The sequence below is a fragment of the Plecotus auritus genome, assembly GCF_963455305.1.
Source record: "Plecotus auritus genome assembly, chromosome: 11".
Taxonomy (NCBI): Eukaryota; Metazoa; Chordata; class Mammalia; order Chiroptera; family Vespertilionidae; genus Plecotus; species Plecotus auritus.
Window position 1 is genome coordinate 12,562,787 of NC_137777.1, and position 16,822 is coordinate 12,579,608.

At 35.9% G+C, this 16,822-nt stretch overlaps 1 protein-coding gene across 4 annotated transcripts in view; it reads left to right on the forward strand.

Annotated features, from left to right (window-relative positions):
- The window catches only part of VPS13B (vacuolar protein sorting 13 homolog B), a 635,560-nt gene that overhangs the window by 86,867 nt on the left and 531,871 nt on the right, over positions 1-16,822 (forward strand). For all 4 annotated transcript variants that reach the window (XR_013959339.1, XM_080646974.1, XM_080646975.1 and 1 more), the window contains exon 17: positions 5,278-5,459. Coding sequence is in view for 3 of the 4 variants with exons in the window: in XM_080646974.1 (XP_080503100.1) it covers positions 5,278-5,459 (182 nt within the window). In the remaining variant the exon portion in view is untranslated. The remainder of the gene's footprint in view (positions 1-5,277; positions 5,460-16,822) is intronic.

A 16,822-nucleotide genomic window follows, 5' to 3' on the forward strand; every position in this document is an offset into this window, starting at 1 on the left:
AATAAAAATCTTGCACTTCTTTGTTAAATTATCCCTAAGTATTTTATTCCATTTTGTTGCTGTTATAAATATAATTTTCTTAATTTTCCTTTCAGATTATTTGTGAATGTATATAGATAGAAAACTTATTTTTGTATAATTACCTTGCACCTTGCAATTTGGTTGGACTTGTTTATTAGCTCCAATGGTGTGTGTTTCCTTTAGGGTTCCATTGTATAAGATTATGTCATCTGTGAGTAATGATAGTTTTATTTTTTCCTTTCTAGTTTGAAGGTCTTTTACTTATTTTTTTGCCTCATTTCCTAAGTAGAAACTCTACTATAATGTTGAATAGAATGGGAAGAGCAGACATCTTTGTCTTCCTCCTGATCTTGGAGAGAAAGCTTTCAGTTTATAACCACTAAATATGTTAGTTGTGTGTTTTTTGTACATGTTCTATGTCATGTTGAAGAAGTTTCCTTAATGTGTAGTGTGTTGAGTGTTTTTATCATGAAAGTGTATTGGATTCTGTCAAATGCTTTTTCTCTGTCGATTAAGATGAACATGCTTTTCTTCCCCCTTTATTTTATAAATACGGTTTATTGCATTGATTTTTAAAAGTTGAACTACTCTTTTATTTCCAGGACAAATTCTAGCTGTTATGGTGTATAATGCTTTTAATATTCTTTTCTGAATTTGATTTGTTAGTATCAAATAGTATTTTTTATGTTTCCAAAGGATATTGGTCTGTAGGTTTCTTATGGTGCCTTTTATTTTTAAATTTATCTTTCTTGTTGAAAGTATTACAGATATCCCCTCCCCTCCCCCCCCCCCCCCCCCCCCCCGCCCATAGACCTCCTCTACCCCACACCTTTCTATTCCCCAGGCCTTCACTACACTATTGCCTGTGTCCATGGGTTATGGATATACACATATAAGTTCTTTGGTTAATACCTTCCCCTCCCCTCCCTTCCCCTCCCCCTCTCCCCTCCCCCTCTCCCCTCCCCCTCTCCCCCTCTCCCCTTCCCTCCCCTCCCCTCCTCTCCCCTCCCCTCCTCTCCCCTCCTGAGATTCATCAGTCTGTTGCATGCTTCTATGTCTCTGGATCTATTTTGTTCGTTATTTTGTTCATTAGATTCCACATATAAGTGAGATCATGTAATACTTGTCTTTCTCAGACTGGCTTATTTTGCTTAGTATGATACTCTTCAAGTCCCTCCATGCTGTCTCAAATGGTAAGAGATCTTTTTTACTGCTGTAGTTTTCCATTGTGTAAATAAATACACCACCTCTTTCTTTATCTACTCATCTACTTGGGCTGTTTTCAAGTCTTAGCCATTGTAAATAGCGCTGATATGAACATGGGGTTGCATATATTCTTTCTGACTGTTACTTCTGGATTCTTAGGATATATTCCTAGCAATGGGATCACTGGGTCAAGTGGCAGTTCCATTTTTTATTTTTTGAGGAAACCTCATACTGTTCTCCATAATGGCTGCACCAGTCTGCATTCCCACCAGCAGTGTACTAGGGTTCCCTTTTCTCCACTTCACAAGCACTTGTCATTTGTTGATTTGTTGATGGCAGCCATTCTGTTAGGTGTGAGGTGGTACCTCATTGTCATTCTACTTTGCATCTCTCTGAGGGTTAGTGGCATTGAGCCTTTTTTCATAGGTCTCTTGGCCATCTGTAGGTCCTCTTTGGAGAAGTGTCAATTTAGGTCCATGCCCATTTTTTAAATTGGGTTGTGGAAAGAATTCTTATGTTGTCCTTGTCTGCCTTTGGTATCAGGATAATACTGGCTTTATGAAAATAATTAGGTAGGGGTATTCTACTTCTTGCACAAGTTTAAAAAGGATTGGTATTTATTCTTCTTTAAATGTTTGTTAGAATTTACCAGTGAAGGCTTCTGGCCCTGGACTTTTCTTTCTTGGGAGATTTCCACTTTATTTTTGAAAGATAGATTTGCCAGAATTGTTTTTATTACAATAGTTTTTTATTTCAGCACTTTTACTGTTTCATCCTATTGCTGTGTGGCCTCCATCATTTCTGATGGGGAATGCCTTCAAAAGTCAACCAGGCATTTTACAACTCTGCCTTCTTTTCTTGTTGGGTAGACCCTGGAAGTCAGCCAGGGTTGGGAGCTTAAAACCTTTCTATAGTTCTCCCTCTGCAACTGCACAGTCCTGAGCATGTGTATGGCCTTCTGTATTCCTCGGAAGATGTTGGAGCTTTTCAATTTTCTTATTGCCCAATGTTTTTATTACCCTATTTTTTTAATTACCTTCCTCCCAAGATTTTGGTTACTTCATTTTGGTTGTCATTTCTCTTACACATTGTCCCAGGCAGCATGGACTAATGTGATTACTCCTCTAAATGTTTTCTATCAATACCCCTGCATAGTTGTTTGGGAGAGTTCTGAATTAAGAGAGAGAAAGCAAGCTCTTAGAGTTGGTTATCTTGGTACCACCAGACAAGTCAAAACAAACAACTACAATTTGTTGTGGAAAAGGTCTGCTTTGCTTTCTTGGCTACCTGCTACCTGTGCTGGGAACATGGGCTGTTCAGTTCCACTGCTGAGCTTCTGGGCAGGGGACGCAACATGGGAAAGTAAAAATACTACACAGCTCACGGTTACTGAGATTAGCTGGGCTTTTTAATTTTTTAAATAATTTTTTATGTTTAAGTGTTCCCCTTTTTTGCTGCAGGCTTATGGTTAGTTTTCAGAATTTTTAAAAATGTTAATTCTTAACATCTTTTGACATATTTTTTGTTGCTTTTATGGAGGGGACAGATTTTTGGTATACCTTATTCTGCCTTTTTTGCTGATGTCATTTCTCTGTAGGGTAGTTTTAAGTGAAGTTTTATTTCAATGAGGAGGTAAGAAATTATTTGATAATCCAATGTCAGGAGAGGGAGAGGAGGTAGGTGGATACATTAATAATGCTACTAGCTTATCTTCACATTTTAAAGATGTTTTATGAAGTTACTTCATTTTGACATAGTTTGTGATTTTCTTAGTTCATTCTTGAAATATTGTAATTTCTTTAAAATGTTTGAAAAAAAGAATAATACAGACTTTTCAAAGAATAATAGTCTAGATTTCTCAAGGGACCAAGTAAAGCAATATAGACATTAACATAGGGAAAACAAGAACAACACATAAAATGCATCCACTATTCTCTTCCAGGAATGGCTTCTATAAATAGTTCTATCCTGAACTTTTAACTTCAATATTCAAACTCATGCAGATATGGTTTTATGATGTGTGGGTAACCCACCACTTCCTGCCATTATACAGAACTGTCTTATAAGGCAACTACAGAGGGTCCCAAAAAAATGTATACACACTTTATAACAGCTGAGAGCTCAATTTTGAAAATGAAATGTATTTTAATAAGCACTGTCTTTATAATTATTCAAAGTATGTTGCATTATTATTTTGGGATACCATATATATATTTTACTCACCCATATTTCATGATAGCCTTTCATATCAGTAGATTTAGCGACCTTTATTATTTTAATATCTGAGTAGTTTTACATGAAGTTAATGTGCCAGAATTTAACAGTGAGATTGTCTCAGGTGTAGGCTATTTCAAATAATGCTGCAAACACTATCATGTTCTAAGTATTCTTTTTTTAAAATACATGTTATTTTTTAAAATACATATTATTTTTTAATATATTTCTTTATTGATTTCAGAGAGGAAGGAAGAGGGAGAGATAGAAACATCAATGATGAGAGAGAATCATTGATCGGCTGCCTCCTACATGCTCCCCACTGGGGATGGAGCCCGCAACACAGGCATGTGCCCTTGGCTGGAATCGAACCTGGGACCCTTCAGTCCTCAGGCTGACGCTCTATCCACTGAGCCAAACTGGCCAGGGCGGTCTAAGTATTCTTGCAGACTCATGAGAATTCCTATCGGGTAGATTCCTAGAAGATGCGTTAGATGATCCTGAGAGGTTTTTCTCATCTGAGAGGTTAAGAGTCTTATATTGTTTTAATTTGAATTTCCCTTTTTCTGGTGAGGCTTAGAGTCTTTTCATGTTATGGGTCATTTCTGATTTAGCTAGAATTGGAATTCAGATTTTTTATAATTTCATGTCCTACATCCAGTACCTTAAATGAAAAGCTTTGAAAGAAAGGTTAAAAATTTACAAATATAAATAAACTAGAGGCCCGATGCACAAAATCCGTGCAGGGTAGGCCTTCGCAGCCCCGGCTGCCTCCCAGCCCCGGCTGCCTCACGTCCATGGCTCCCTCGTGGCCCCGGCTGCCTCTCTGCCCTGCAGCCCTGACCACGCCCACACCTGCCTTGGCCTGGTGCTGCCCGTGTCCGCCGCCACACCCCCCAGTTCCCTGGTTCCACGGAGCCCCCTGATTGATCGCCCTGCAGAGGTTGGCCTGGGCCTCCGTCTTTGGGGTGATTGTGGAGTCGTCCCTGCCCCCCATCGATCATCCCCTGGCGGGTGGCCTGGGCTTCCCTCTGCCGGGCGATCGATTGAGGAGGCCCTCCCCCCACCATCAATTGCCCTGCAGAGGGTGCCCTGAGCCTCCCTTTTTGGGGCGATCACGGAGCCCCCCGATTAATTGCCCTGCTGGTCGGTGGCCTGTGCTTCCCTCTGCTGGGCGATTGTGGGGCGATGGTGGGCCCACCGACCAATCGCATCGCACCCGCCTTTGCTGGCCTGGCACCAGTGCGTGTCATACTGTGGTCATCTGGACAATTGTTCTGCTGTTTGGCCATTAGGTCGATTTGCATATTATGCTTTTATTATTATAGATTCCAGAAATTGTACTTTCCAGAGTCAAGTTTAGATGGAATCTCAGAAGAATAGCTGTGTATTTGATACTGTAATTTATCTTTGTGTTTTATTTTCCCATCTTAAAAATTAAGATAATGATAAAACCTCTCTCAAAGAATATTAGGGAAGAATTCAATGAGTTAGTTGATAGAAGACATTTAGAACATTGTATGTCTGCTAGTAAATTCTCTTTGAGTGTTAAATATTACTATTTCGCTGTTTTTTTCTGATGATTGACTTTTGCATAGTATAATTGCATGAGCAGAATTTATGTATGAATTATTTTATTTTGCATTTATATATTATGTAAGATCTGAAATAGTGAAACTTGTTTAAAGTTAGTAGAATTGTGTATCTATTTGATAATTCTATTTTCAAGTATTTCTAATGTATACCAGTTCTTCCCTGGCAACTTAATTCATTTTGTATGTTGTTGTTTGTAAATACTATTTACTATATTGTTATTCTTTCTGTTTTCTTATGCAGGACAAAAAGATCTCAGATTGCTATAACTGAAGGTATATTTGAACTTCCAAATCTTACAATTCAAGCTACAAGAGCACAGACACTTTTGCTGCAAGCAATATATCAAAGTTGGTCTCATATTGGAAGTGTCAGCTCTTCAGTAGTGAATGAAGCTTTGATGAATGAAGTTTTCCAAACTATAGGTAAGAGCACAGTCTTCTTGACAAGTATATGGAAAGTTCTTATTAGTTGTGACTACTATTTTATCATTCAAACCTATATGTATAACTTGCTCAACTTAAATTGTGTAGCGTATTTAGCCACTTAGTCGTGTTCCCTGCCACCAATTTCTGGATATCTATATTGTAAAAGGCCAGTTGCCATAATGCAGTAACGACCAAATGACTGGTCACCAGGAGGTGCACGGAGCACCTCTCGGTCCCTCCCCCGGGCCTGCGAGCCTCTTGCAGTTCACTCCGTGAGGCGGGGCATGCAGCTCGCATGGCACGGTGGCTTGCGGCAGCGGGCGGGTCTGGGGTCCCACCAGCGCAGCAGTTCTGGGTCTTGTGCGATTTCGCGCGCTTGGCCTCTAGTATTTTATAATTGCAAGAGGTTATTTTTTACCTACTCCTTGTACAATTGATGCTTTGGCCTTACATAGATAACTTTTGAGGGGATCAATGTGTATGTTTGAAATGATAAATAAATCAAGCACAAATATAGTATGTTTGATTATGCTGGTAGAATGGATTAAAATACTTGATCATAATACTTTAAGAGTTGGTAAGCAAATTATCCTTTTTGTGTGCAACATGGTATTTTGATATGCATAGTGGAATAGTTACTACAGTCAAACTAATTAACATCTTTGTCTCCTTACATGGTTACCAATCTTTTCCTGTGGTGAGAGCACCTGAAATGTACTCTTAGCAAAACCTGTATATAATAAATTATTGCTGATTGTAGTCATCATTAGATTTGTAGAACTCATTCATCCTACATAACTTTGTAACCTTTGACCAACATCTCTCATTTCCCCCTACCACCTTGGCTCTGGTAATATTGTTCCATGTATTTGACTTTTCTAGATTCCACATATACTAGTAAAAGAGATCACATAGCATTAGTCTTAATAGCCAAAAGAAATGACACACATGTCTGTAACTGATGAATGTACAATGAAATATTATTCAGACATAAAAAGGAATGAAGTACAGATACATGCTACAATGTGGAGAACCTTGAAAACAGCATGCTAAGAGGTAGAAGCCAGATGTAAAAAGTCACATTTAATTATTTCATATATATGAAATGCTTGGAGCAGGCAAATCTGCATGGACAGTAAATTAATGGTTGCCCGAGTGTGAGGAGAACGAAGAATGGGAGTGATTGCTAATGGATATGAGTTTCTTTGGGGGTAATGAAAATGTACTGGAATTAGATTGTGGTGGTGTTTTTATGATTGTGAATATACTCAATTCCACTTAATTGTACTATTTAAAGAGGATAAATTTTATGTTATATAAATTTTGTTTCAAAAAAACTTTTTGAATTGATGAATATTTAAGTAGACTAGATATGTGTTATAGTCTGAATGTTTGTTTCCACCATAATTCATCTTTTGAAAATTCTAAGGCCTACTGTAATGGTATTAGAAAGTGGGGTCTTTGGGAGGTGATTCGATGATGAGGGTGGAGTCCTCATGAATGAAATGAATGTTCTTCTATAAAGAGGCCAGAGAGAGCTTCCTTGCCCCTTATACCATGTGAAGACACAGAGAGAAGTCAGCAGTCTGCATCCTGAAAGAGGCTCTCACCAGAACCTGACCATGTTGGCACCCAGCCTCCATCTAGAACAGTGAGAAGTAAATTTCTATTGTTTACAGGCCACCCCAAATGGTGATATTTTGTTATAGCAGTCTAAATGGACCAGACATTGTGTTACTGCTTTTCATATGGCCGTTATTTTATGTGGAGTTACTTATTGGATAACGTCTTTTCTTTTAGATCCACAAGGCCTACTACAGTGAGGCCTTTATTGGTGATACTATTTAGCACTATGAATTTATCTAACCTAATTTTTTGCTTGTCAAATTTCTGTTTCCTGTAATGTTCTCTCCAGAGTTTTTTTTGGTTTATTGTCTCACAATAACAATCTACCTTTTTTTATTTAAAAAATTTTTTTTGTGTGTGTGTCTGCAGGCCTAGCTCCACAATTCATATCAATAAGCAGGTGGTGATTTTAATTGCTTTTATAATTTTCCTTTTTTTTAACCCAACTAACCCCCTATTTCCTTTTATAAATTTATCAAGTGGACTGTGCTATTAAAACATTTTTATTTAAAATTTCTTATTCTGAAAATAATTCTGCCCTAACAGAATGCAGTCACAGGTATTAAAAACAATCGAACAAGTAACCATAAAATATGTGATTCATAACCTGATGGTCTATCATTGAGAAACCTAAAACGTGTAGAACTGATTTATTGCAGATTAGGGGAATTGAGGAAAGTGGAATGCTGTTAGGATGTTTTCACCTCTGCCAAGGAAGTTTATTTTTATCAAATAAAGCAGCTGTAAAATTTATAATAGATGAATTAAAAGGATCAGCTAAAATAATTTTAATAAGCCATATTTCCAAATGCCCAGTTATCTTATGTTTTTCTTTTGCTAGCCAAAGTCTTATTTTGTTTATTTTATTCTTAGTGGTGTGTTTGTAGTATTGACTCCAAAGTTTCTACCTTATTAAGATCCAGGAAATATATATTTAAGGTGTAAGGTTTAGCATTTTATTATCTTGCATCTGTGGGCTATTAATAGACAATACTCAGCACTGTTAAACTTTGTTTAATATGTTTGGTTTAAGCATGTGATCCTTTGCTTTACATTACAGCTAGTTCTCATTTACTACATTAATGAAGTGGTTATGTAGGCTATGTACATTCTTGAGTCTTTCAGACTTATATTCTGATAATGTGTGGAAGAAGAACCATTGTTCTTCTGTTCTAAAGTTGACCATAAGCCAAGTACTAGTACTTCTCTTCAATGTTCCTGCTTCACCTTCTATAATAATTTGTGTCTCTAGCCTACCTTTCAACATCTTGCTGTCTTCTTATTGATCACAGCATCCAGTGTTTTTTCCTCTTCTTCATTCTAGTGGCTTTTCTCTCTGTCCCTATTGAATATAATTCTATTTTGATAATATTCACCTACATTATTCTTTGTCCTTTGATAACTAGTGCTTTACTACAAGTTAATATCAGTCTTTTCCTTTGGATTTAACACTATACTTAATAGACTTCTTGGTCATTAAAAAAATTGCATTTTTCCACATTCATGTCTTTGCCTAGCCTCACCCTCTCTGCCTTTCCCCCCTCAAACCAGAAGTGTCTTACCTTGGTTTCTCTCCACCTATCTGCCCCCCGAAAACAGCTTTATTGAGATATAATTCACATACCATACATTCACCCTTTCAGGTATACAGGATTAAGCGTATAGTGCATTCAGAGTTCTGTGTCCATCACCACAGTCTTATTTTAGAGTATTGTCATTACCCAAAAAAGAAGTCCCACATTCCTCAGCCATCAATCCTGAGCCTTTTATGCCCCAGCCCTAGTCAACACTAATCTTTTTTTGTCTCTATGGATTTGCCTATTCTGGACATTCAAATACAGTCTTTGTGACGTTTGCCCATTGTAGCTTGTATCCACACTTCATTTCTCTTTTTGTCAAGTAATATTCCATTGTGTGTATATACTACGTTTTGTTCATCCACTCATCAGATGGTGTACTTTGGACAGTTATGAATATTGTTGCTACCAACATTCATCTACAAGTTTTTGTGTAGACATATGCTCATGTTTGTATTTCTCATGGATGTATATCTGGGTGTAGAATTGTGGAGCCATATGGTAACTCTGTATTTAACTTTTTGAAAAATTGCCAGACTGTTTATACCATTGTACTAGTATATTCCCACCTGGGCTGTATGAGAGTTCCAGTTTTCCCACATCCTCACCATACTTTTATTACCTGCCTTTTGGTTATAGCCATCTGGGTATGAAGGAAGTAGGATCTCATTGTGGTTTGGATTTGTATTTCCCTCATGGCTAATGAGGTTGAGCATCTTTTCCTATGCTTACTGACTATATATTTTTTGTGAAGAAATGTCTACTTAAGGTCTTCGTTTATTTTACTTGGCCTGTGTATCCTTTTGTTTTAAGTTGCACAATTGTTTATATTCGAATACAAGTCTCTTATCAGATATATGGTTTATAAACATTTTCTGCAATCCTGTGGTTTCTTTTCACTTTCCTGATGATCACCTTCTGTCTAAATTTTCTCTCATTTGTACCCTCTAGTACATCTTTACATTGGACCTTGTTGTCATTCACAATTAGTTTGTTTCTTTTTTGTTGTTGATCCTACTTCTTGGTCTTTATCATTATATTCTTTCAAACTCTTTTATATCACAGAATGCTACCTGTACTTAATTACTCAGCTTGGTTCTCATGGCCAACAGTTTTAGTGATGGTAACCATCTAGATTTATTTCTTCTCTTTTTCTCTTTGCTTTCTCCATGCCTATTCTTCAACACGTTCTGCCTGCAGTAAGAAATTTTTGTATGTGCTGCATCTACCACCACCAAAGTAACGCTATTATCTGAACCGAATTTTTAATAGTTTTTGGCATTTTCAGAAAAGTTCACTTATAATTGAATTTCTATTTCCCATTTTATTAATTGCAGACTGCAGACTGGGGTTTGAAATCAACTTTGTTGGTTACTACTAAGAGCTTGAAAAGAATCAAATAGGATCAAATAGAATGCATATAATGTAGTAAGAGAAACTTCTATTATGTTTATTATATTTATAAACAGGAAAGATGTACTTTATTAGTAAATGCAATTATTGCTCTAATATTTTTTTGTGTGTGTGAGAACAGGCATTACAATTTTTTGTAACTGCTTCTTAAAATTCGGGTTTCAGAAACTGATGATAGGAGTGAGAAATGCCTGAATAACAAAAAGGAGAAAACTTGTATCTTTCCAATGAAAGAACTACAATAATTTGATAATAACAATCAATGATATGCTTTTCAGATTTTAAAATTTCTTAGCAAGAAAATGTAGTACAGACATATCTCATTTTATTGCATTTCACTTTAGTGCGACCCAGAGATAATGTTTTTTTCACTTACTGAAAGTTTGTGGCAACCCTGTGTCCAGAAAATCTTGTTGGTGCCATTTTTCTAACAGCATTTGCTCACTTCTTATCTCTGTGTCTTGTTTTGATAATTCTTGCAATATTTCAAACCTTTTCATTATTATTATATTTGTTATGATGATGTGTGATCAGTGATCTCTGATGTTACTATTTTAATTCTTTGGGGGCACCATGAACCACACCTGTGTAAGAGGGTGAACTTAATAAGTGTTGTGTGTGTTCTGACTGCTGGACTGACCGGCTGTTCTCCTGTCTCTCTCCCTCTCCTCCCTGTTCCCTGAGACACAACAATATTGAAATTAGGCCAATTAACAACCCTACAGTGGCCTCTAAGTGTCCAAGTGAAAGGAAGAGTGGCATGCCTCTCATTTTAAATCAAAATCTTGATATTATTAAGCTTAGTGAGGAGGGCATGTAGAAAGCCCAGGCAGGTGAAAAGCTAGGCCTCTTGCTCCAATTAGCCAACCTGTGAATGCAAAGGAAAAGTTCTTGAAGAACATTAAAAGTGCTACTCCAGTGAACACATGAGTGATAAGAAAGTAAAGCAGCTTATTGCTGATATGGAGAAAGTTTTATTGGTCTGCACAGATAAAGCCAGTGCAACATTCCCTTAAGCTAAAACTGAGTCCAGAGCAAGGCCCTCTCTTCAATTTTATGAAGGTCGAAAGAGATAAGGAAGCTGCAGAAGAAAAATCTGAAGCTAGTAGAAGTTGATTCATGAGGTTTAAAAATGGAAAGGGGCCATCTCCATAAAATATAAAAATGCCAGGTAAAGCAACAAGTGCTGATGTAAAGCTGCAGCAAGTTATCCAGAAGATCTAGCTAAGGTAATTAATGAAGATGGCTACACTAAACAACAGATTTTCAATGTAGATGAAATAGTCTTTTATTGGAAGAAGATGCCATCTAGGACTTTGAAAGTCAGAGAGGAGAAGTCAATGCCTGGCTTTAAAGAATAGGTAGACTTTCTTGCTGGGACTAACTGTAGCTGATTACTTAAGTTGAAGCTAGTGCTCATTTAGCATTCTAAAAATTCAGGGCCTTTAAGAATTACACTAAATCTACTCTGCCTGTGCTCTCTAACTGGAACAACAAAGCCTGGATGATAGTACATCTGTGTACAACATGGTTTACTGAATATTTTAAGCCTGTTGTTGAGACCTTCTGCTCAGAAAAAAGATTCCTTTCAAAATATTACTGCTCATTGATAATGCATTTGGTCACCCAAGAGCTCTGATGGAGATGTACAACAAGAATAATGTTGTGTTCGTACCTTCTACATAACATCCAATTTTCAGGCTATGGATAAAGGAATAATTTCAACTTTCAGTTCTTATTTAACAAATATATTTTGTAAGGCTATAGCTGCTGTCGATAGTGATTGTTCTGGGCAAAGTAAATTGAAAACTTACTGGAAAGAATTTACTCTTCTAAATGCCATTAAGAACATTCATGGTTCATGGGAAGACAACAAAATAACAGCATTAACAGAGTGTGGATGAGGTTGATTCCAACCCTTATGGATGACTACTTTCAGGGTTAAAGACTTCAGTGGAGGAAGTAACTGCAGATGTGGACTAGCAAGAGAACCAGAATTATAATGTGACTGAATTGCTGCAATCTCATAATCAAACTTTAACAGATGAGGAATTGCGTCTTAATGCACAAAGAAAGTGGTTTCTTAAGATGGAATCTACTCCTAGTAAAGTTGCTGTGAAGATTCTTGAAAGGACAACAAAGAATTTTGAATATTATATAAACTTAGTTGATAAACCAGTAGCAGGTTTTGAGAGGATTCTCTTAAGTTTTGAAATAATTACTGTGGGTAAAATGCTATCAAACATCAAGCATCACATGCTACAGAGAAGTCGTTCGTGAAAGAAAGAATCAGTCGATTGGGCAGACTTTATTGTTGTCTTATTGTAAGAAATTGCCACAGTCACTTCAACCTTTAGCAACCATTACCCTGATCAGTCAGCAGCCATTGACATCAAGGTAAGATCTTCCACCGGCTGTAAAAGTATGATTTGCTGCAGGCTCAGATGACATGTTAGCATTGTTTAGCAATGGAGTATTTTTAAATTAAGGTATGTTAATTTTTTAAGATATAATGCTATTGCACAATTAAAAGACTATAATATAGTATGAACATAATGACTTTTATGTGCCCTGGGAAACCAAAAAATTTATGTGACTTGCTTTATTGCGATATTTGCTTTATTGTGGTAGTCTGGAACCCAACTTGCAGTATCTCTGAGGTATGCTTGTATTGATTTTTATACCATTTAAGAAGAAATGGCAAGAGGAACAGCACAGGATCATGGGCAATATACATGTACATGTAACGTGTTAGACATTTCTGGGACATTTTAAATGTGAAAAATGTTTATTCTAAATCTTGATATGTAAGAAAACTTGGTTATTGCCCTAACCGGTTTGGCTCAGTGGATAGAGCGTCGGCCTGCAGACTGAAAGGTCCCAGGTTCGATTCCGGTCAAGGGCATGTACCTTGGTTGCGGGCACACCCCCGGTAGGAGGTGTGCAGGAGGCAGCTGATCAATGTTTCTCTCTTCTCGATGTTTCTAGCTCTCTATCCCTCTCCCTTCCTCTCTGTAAAAAAATCAATAAAATATATTTAAAAAAAAACATTGGTAATAACATAGCACTCTTAGCAAAGGGTAACCAATATTAGATTGTGGAATAATATAAATAACTTTATTAACTCAAAGGAAATAAATTAATTTGATAGTTAAGTTTTATATGTGTCCCATTTATTCTGCATTCTTACATCAAGAACCAAACCACAGAAAAATTTTTTATTCTTTGATTACAGGTACAGATTTTTTTACTATTTTATTAACTTGATTATTAAAAAACTACTTATTTAATGTTACTTTTTCCTTTTAATAACTGAACAAGTCTGTATAAATAAAATCAAGTAACATTAGGTTGTTGGATTGTATTGGGTCATAAAAAAGAATTTGCAAAAACTTTGTGCCTCAGTCTTCTCATCGTACATGTTGGATTAGTAATGGTGCTTCAGATATGTGACATCAAATTTAATTTCAAACGTCAAAACTAAAGCATGCCTTTAGGAAGAAAATACGTTTTCTTTAACAAACCCTATGTCATAATACATTAAAAAAAGATAATTTTTATTGAATCACTTCTTTAGTTTCTTTTTTGTGAATATGTTTATGTAAGAGGCTTTAAGTAAATATTTACATGAGTATTGAGTTATTTATTCTTTTAAAGCTCCAATGATTCATTTTTCTTTATCAGTTCTTACAAAAATCAGGATAAAATTAGAACATATTAAAATAAATAATAAAAAAGTTGTATGCTAATCTTAGCGATTTAATTTTTTGCATTGAATTTTATTAATCTGCATGTTACATATAGATGTTTGTGTAGTGAATGTCTTACTCTCACTGTCAGGTAATAAGAATATCTTCAATTTTCAGTTATTGAAATTTAGTAGAGTCCAGAAATTGAGTAAGAAATTAGAAATTATGTAATAAAAGAATAGCAAATACAGGGAACTTAATTAAATAAAGAATAAAGTAAAAGTTTGAACTGAATATGTATTATTAATTGGAATTATTGAATTACATATTTTTGCTGTTCATGTTTTTGATGGCACTAAAATTATAGAAATTCTAATCCTTGTTTATTTTTCCAGAAGATAAAATGTAAAGTCACAGATGATTTTTGTTTTCTCAGGAAAACAAGGACTTGCTACCACTTTTTTCTTATTCAGGTAGTTCATTGTTTTGTTGTAGCCTAGTTCCATTAATCTGATGTTTGCAGGGAAAGTACTAACACACTTTAATATCTGTGCTGAAGGTGATCATATGGACATTTGAATCCCTCATTTAAGTGATGTCTTAATGCTAAAATAAAAATCGACTTTCCAGAAAGTAACTGTAAAAGTATTTTTATGCAAGATTTCATGTGGGATACCTTAATGGTTGAATAATAAATTTTACCTCATAAAAATGAAATTCAATAATACAGTAGCTTTCTCAGCTCAGTAGCATCTGGTCTATTCTCATGAGAGCCAATATTTTCCAACTCATTAGGATCATGTCGTTCTGTATGTCGTCAACATTGACTTAGCCAAGCTACCTTTACTTACATAACCGCCAAACTATTAAATAGGTCTCTTGTGGAGTGAAGTCAAATATTCCTCTTACTTTAGTTCTGCCTTAGAAGAGGGGAAGAAATTGTACATACTGTAACATTTAAACATCTGGTCTAAAACCACATCAGTGTAACTCTGAGCAAAGTTACGGATTCAGTATTCTTCCCAGGTGTGCATATAAAAAAGGTTTTGGAGTTGTTGACTAGTTTTTTAACCATTTAGGAAAAAGACTGAGGCATAGTGATATACTTTTTCTGTTCCCCCTTTTCAGTTTTATCCCATCTAAAACATCTCCAATAGGCTCTAAAATATACCTCCAAGAGGTTCTAGAATACATATATTTGAGCTGTTAAAATTTTTTCTTTCCAGATAGAGGCATTGACTATAAATTTATCCTTGTCTAAAAATAAAGAGTTGAGTTAGATTTGCATTAAGAACTACCAGTAAAATTATATCCTTGTTATTTAAATTATAGTAAAATAATATTACTTTTAGGAATCTTGTGACTTTTAAATTGCCCCTATATAAATTTTGCATGATATGAATGTTTATTGAGCTTAAAGATTCCTTTTTACTTCATTTAGAGTTATTGAGATCATATATGGTATATGTGACAATTATTAAGAAATAACCACATAATCATTTTTCTATGAGTATAGTTTAGAGAATTAAGAATGTGCTTAATGCTTTTTTAATATGAACGCAATCATGAATAATAAATCAGATGGACTAGTTCTATGTGTAAGTGAATAAAGAGAAGAGGGCAGATGAATGTTCCGCCAGAATCCTGTTTCCTTTATGGAACCTCACTTGTACACATGTATTTTGGGAGTAAGCATTCTCTATCCTATGAGTAATTTTCCAAAGCAGAGTACTTCATTTTATACCAGAAATTTTCTGCTCCTCACTCCTAATCCTTCCATCACATAATTCTTTTTATTGTTCCCAGTGTTCTGAAACTTACCTCCCACTGAGCTATGTTCTCTTGGGGTACACTTCTATAGCTCTATACATTATTGTTAATGTATTTCTGTCTTGGCCAACATTGGATTTCACTGAAAATATCTCAAGTTGAGATTGTACTGTTTGTGTGTACATACATTATATGCTTACGTTTTAGTGCCGTCATGTTAGACATAGAGTATTTCTGAAACTGTGTTTGTAAATTGAATGTCTGGTAGTGGAAAATAAACTTACATGTTACAAGGGCTTAAAAAACAAACTTTAATGCGTAACTGTCTTTCCTATAGGGATAACATTTTTTTGTACTAGGAAAAAAAAAATGTATGTGAGAACTGTCTTGGGTGACCAAATAACTAAGGGGCAGGGATGATTCTTGATTATAGGAGCTTATCAGCCAGACACCTTCATTTCCCACAAGTCCACTGATTCTTACCCTTACTCTTATTTGGTTACCTTGATTATAAAGTGGGAAAGCCATTGCTACAGAGGGAATTACATGACCACCTTTAGTCAGCAGATACAAAAGGACTAACTTTGCCACATAAAAGGTAATTTTAGAGATATCCTCCTATAATGTGTAAAAGTTCAGATTGTATGAAAGGTATAGGACCTCTCTGTTAATATGCTAGTGTAGCAGATTTTTCATTTATGTTTTATTGAGATATAATTGACATGCAGCACTGTATAAGTTTAAGGTATACAGCATAGTGACATATATTGAAAAATGATTACCACAATAAGTTTAGTTAATATCCATTGCTTCCAATTGATACAAAAAAAGAAAATCTACCCTTGTGATGAGAACTTTTAGGATTTACTCTCTCAGGTAAATATACCATACAGAAGTGTTAACTTTAATCATCATGTTGTACATTATTTTCCCAATACTATTTATCTTGCATTTGGAATTTTATACCTTTTGACCATCTTCATCTAATTCCCCTAACCCTCATAACCTGCCTCTGGTAACCACAAATCAATGCAGCTGGCCTTGAGGTCAGCCATTTGGCTGTTGGTCTGGTTTTGTTGCTTTTCTGGGCCTGCAGCTGAAATACAACTGAGGCTTAGATGTTATTTCTAGGGAGGAAGATCAGGAAGTCCAAACCACCTGACAAGTGATATGCTAGGGGAGGAAAGGTCACCCTGGGGGCAGAGTCTCACCCTATAACTGTGCCTTGCTAGCTACCTGTGGCTTTTCCATCTGGTGACCGTCTGTGCCTGGCCCATCCTCCTCG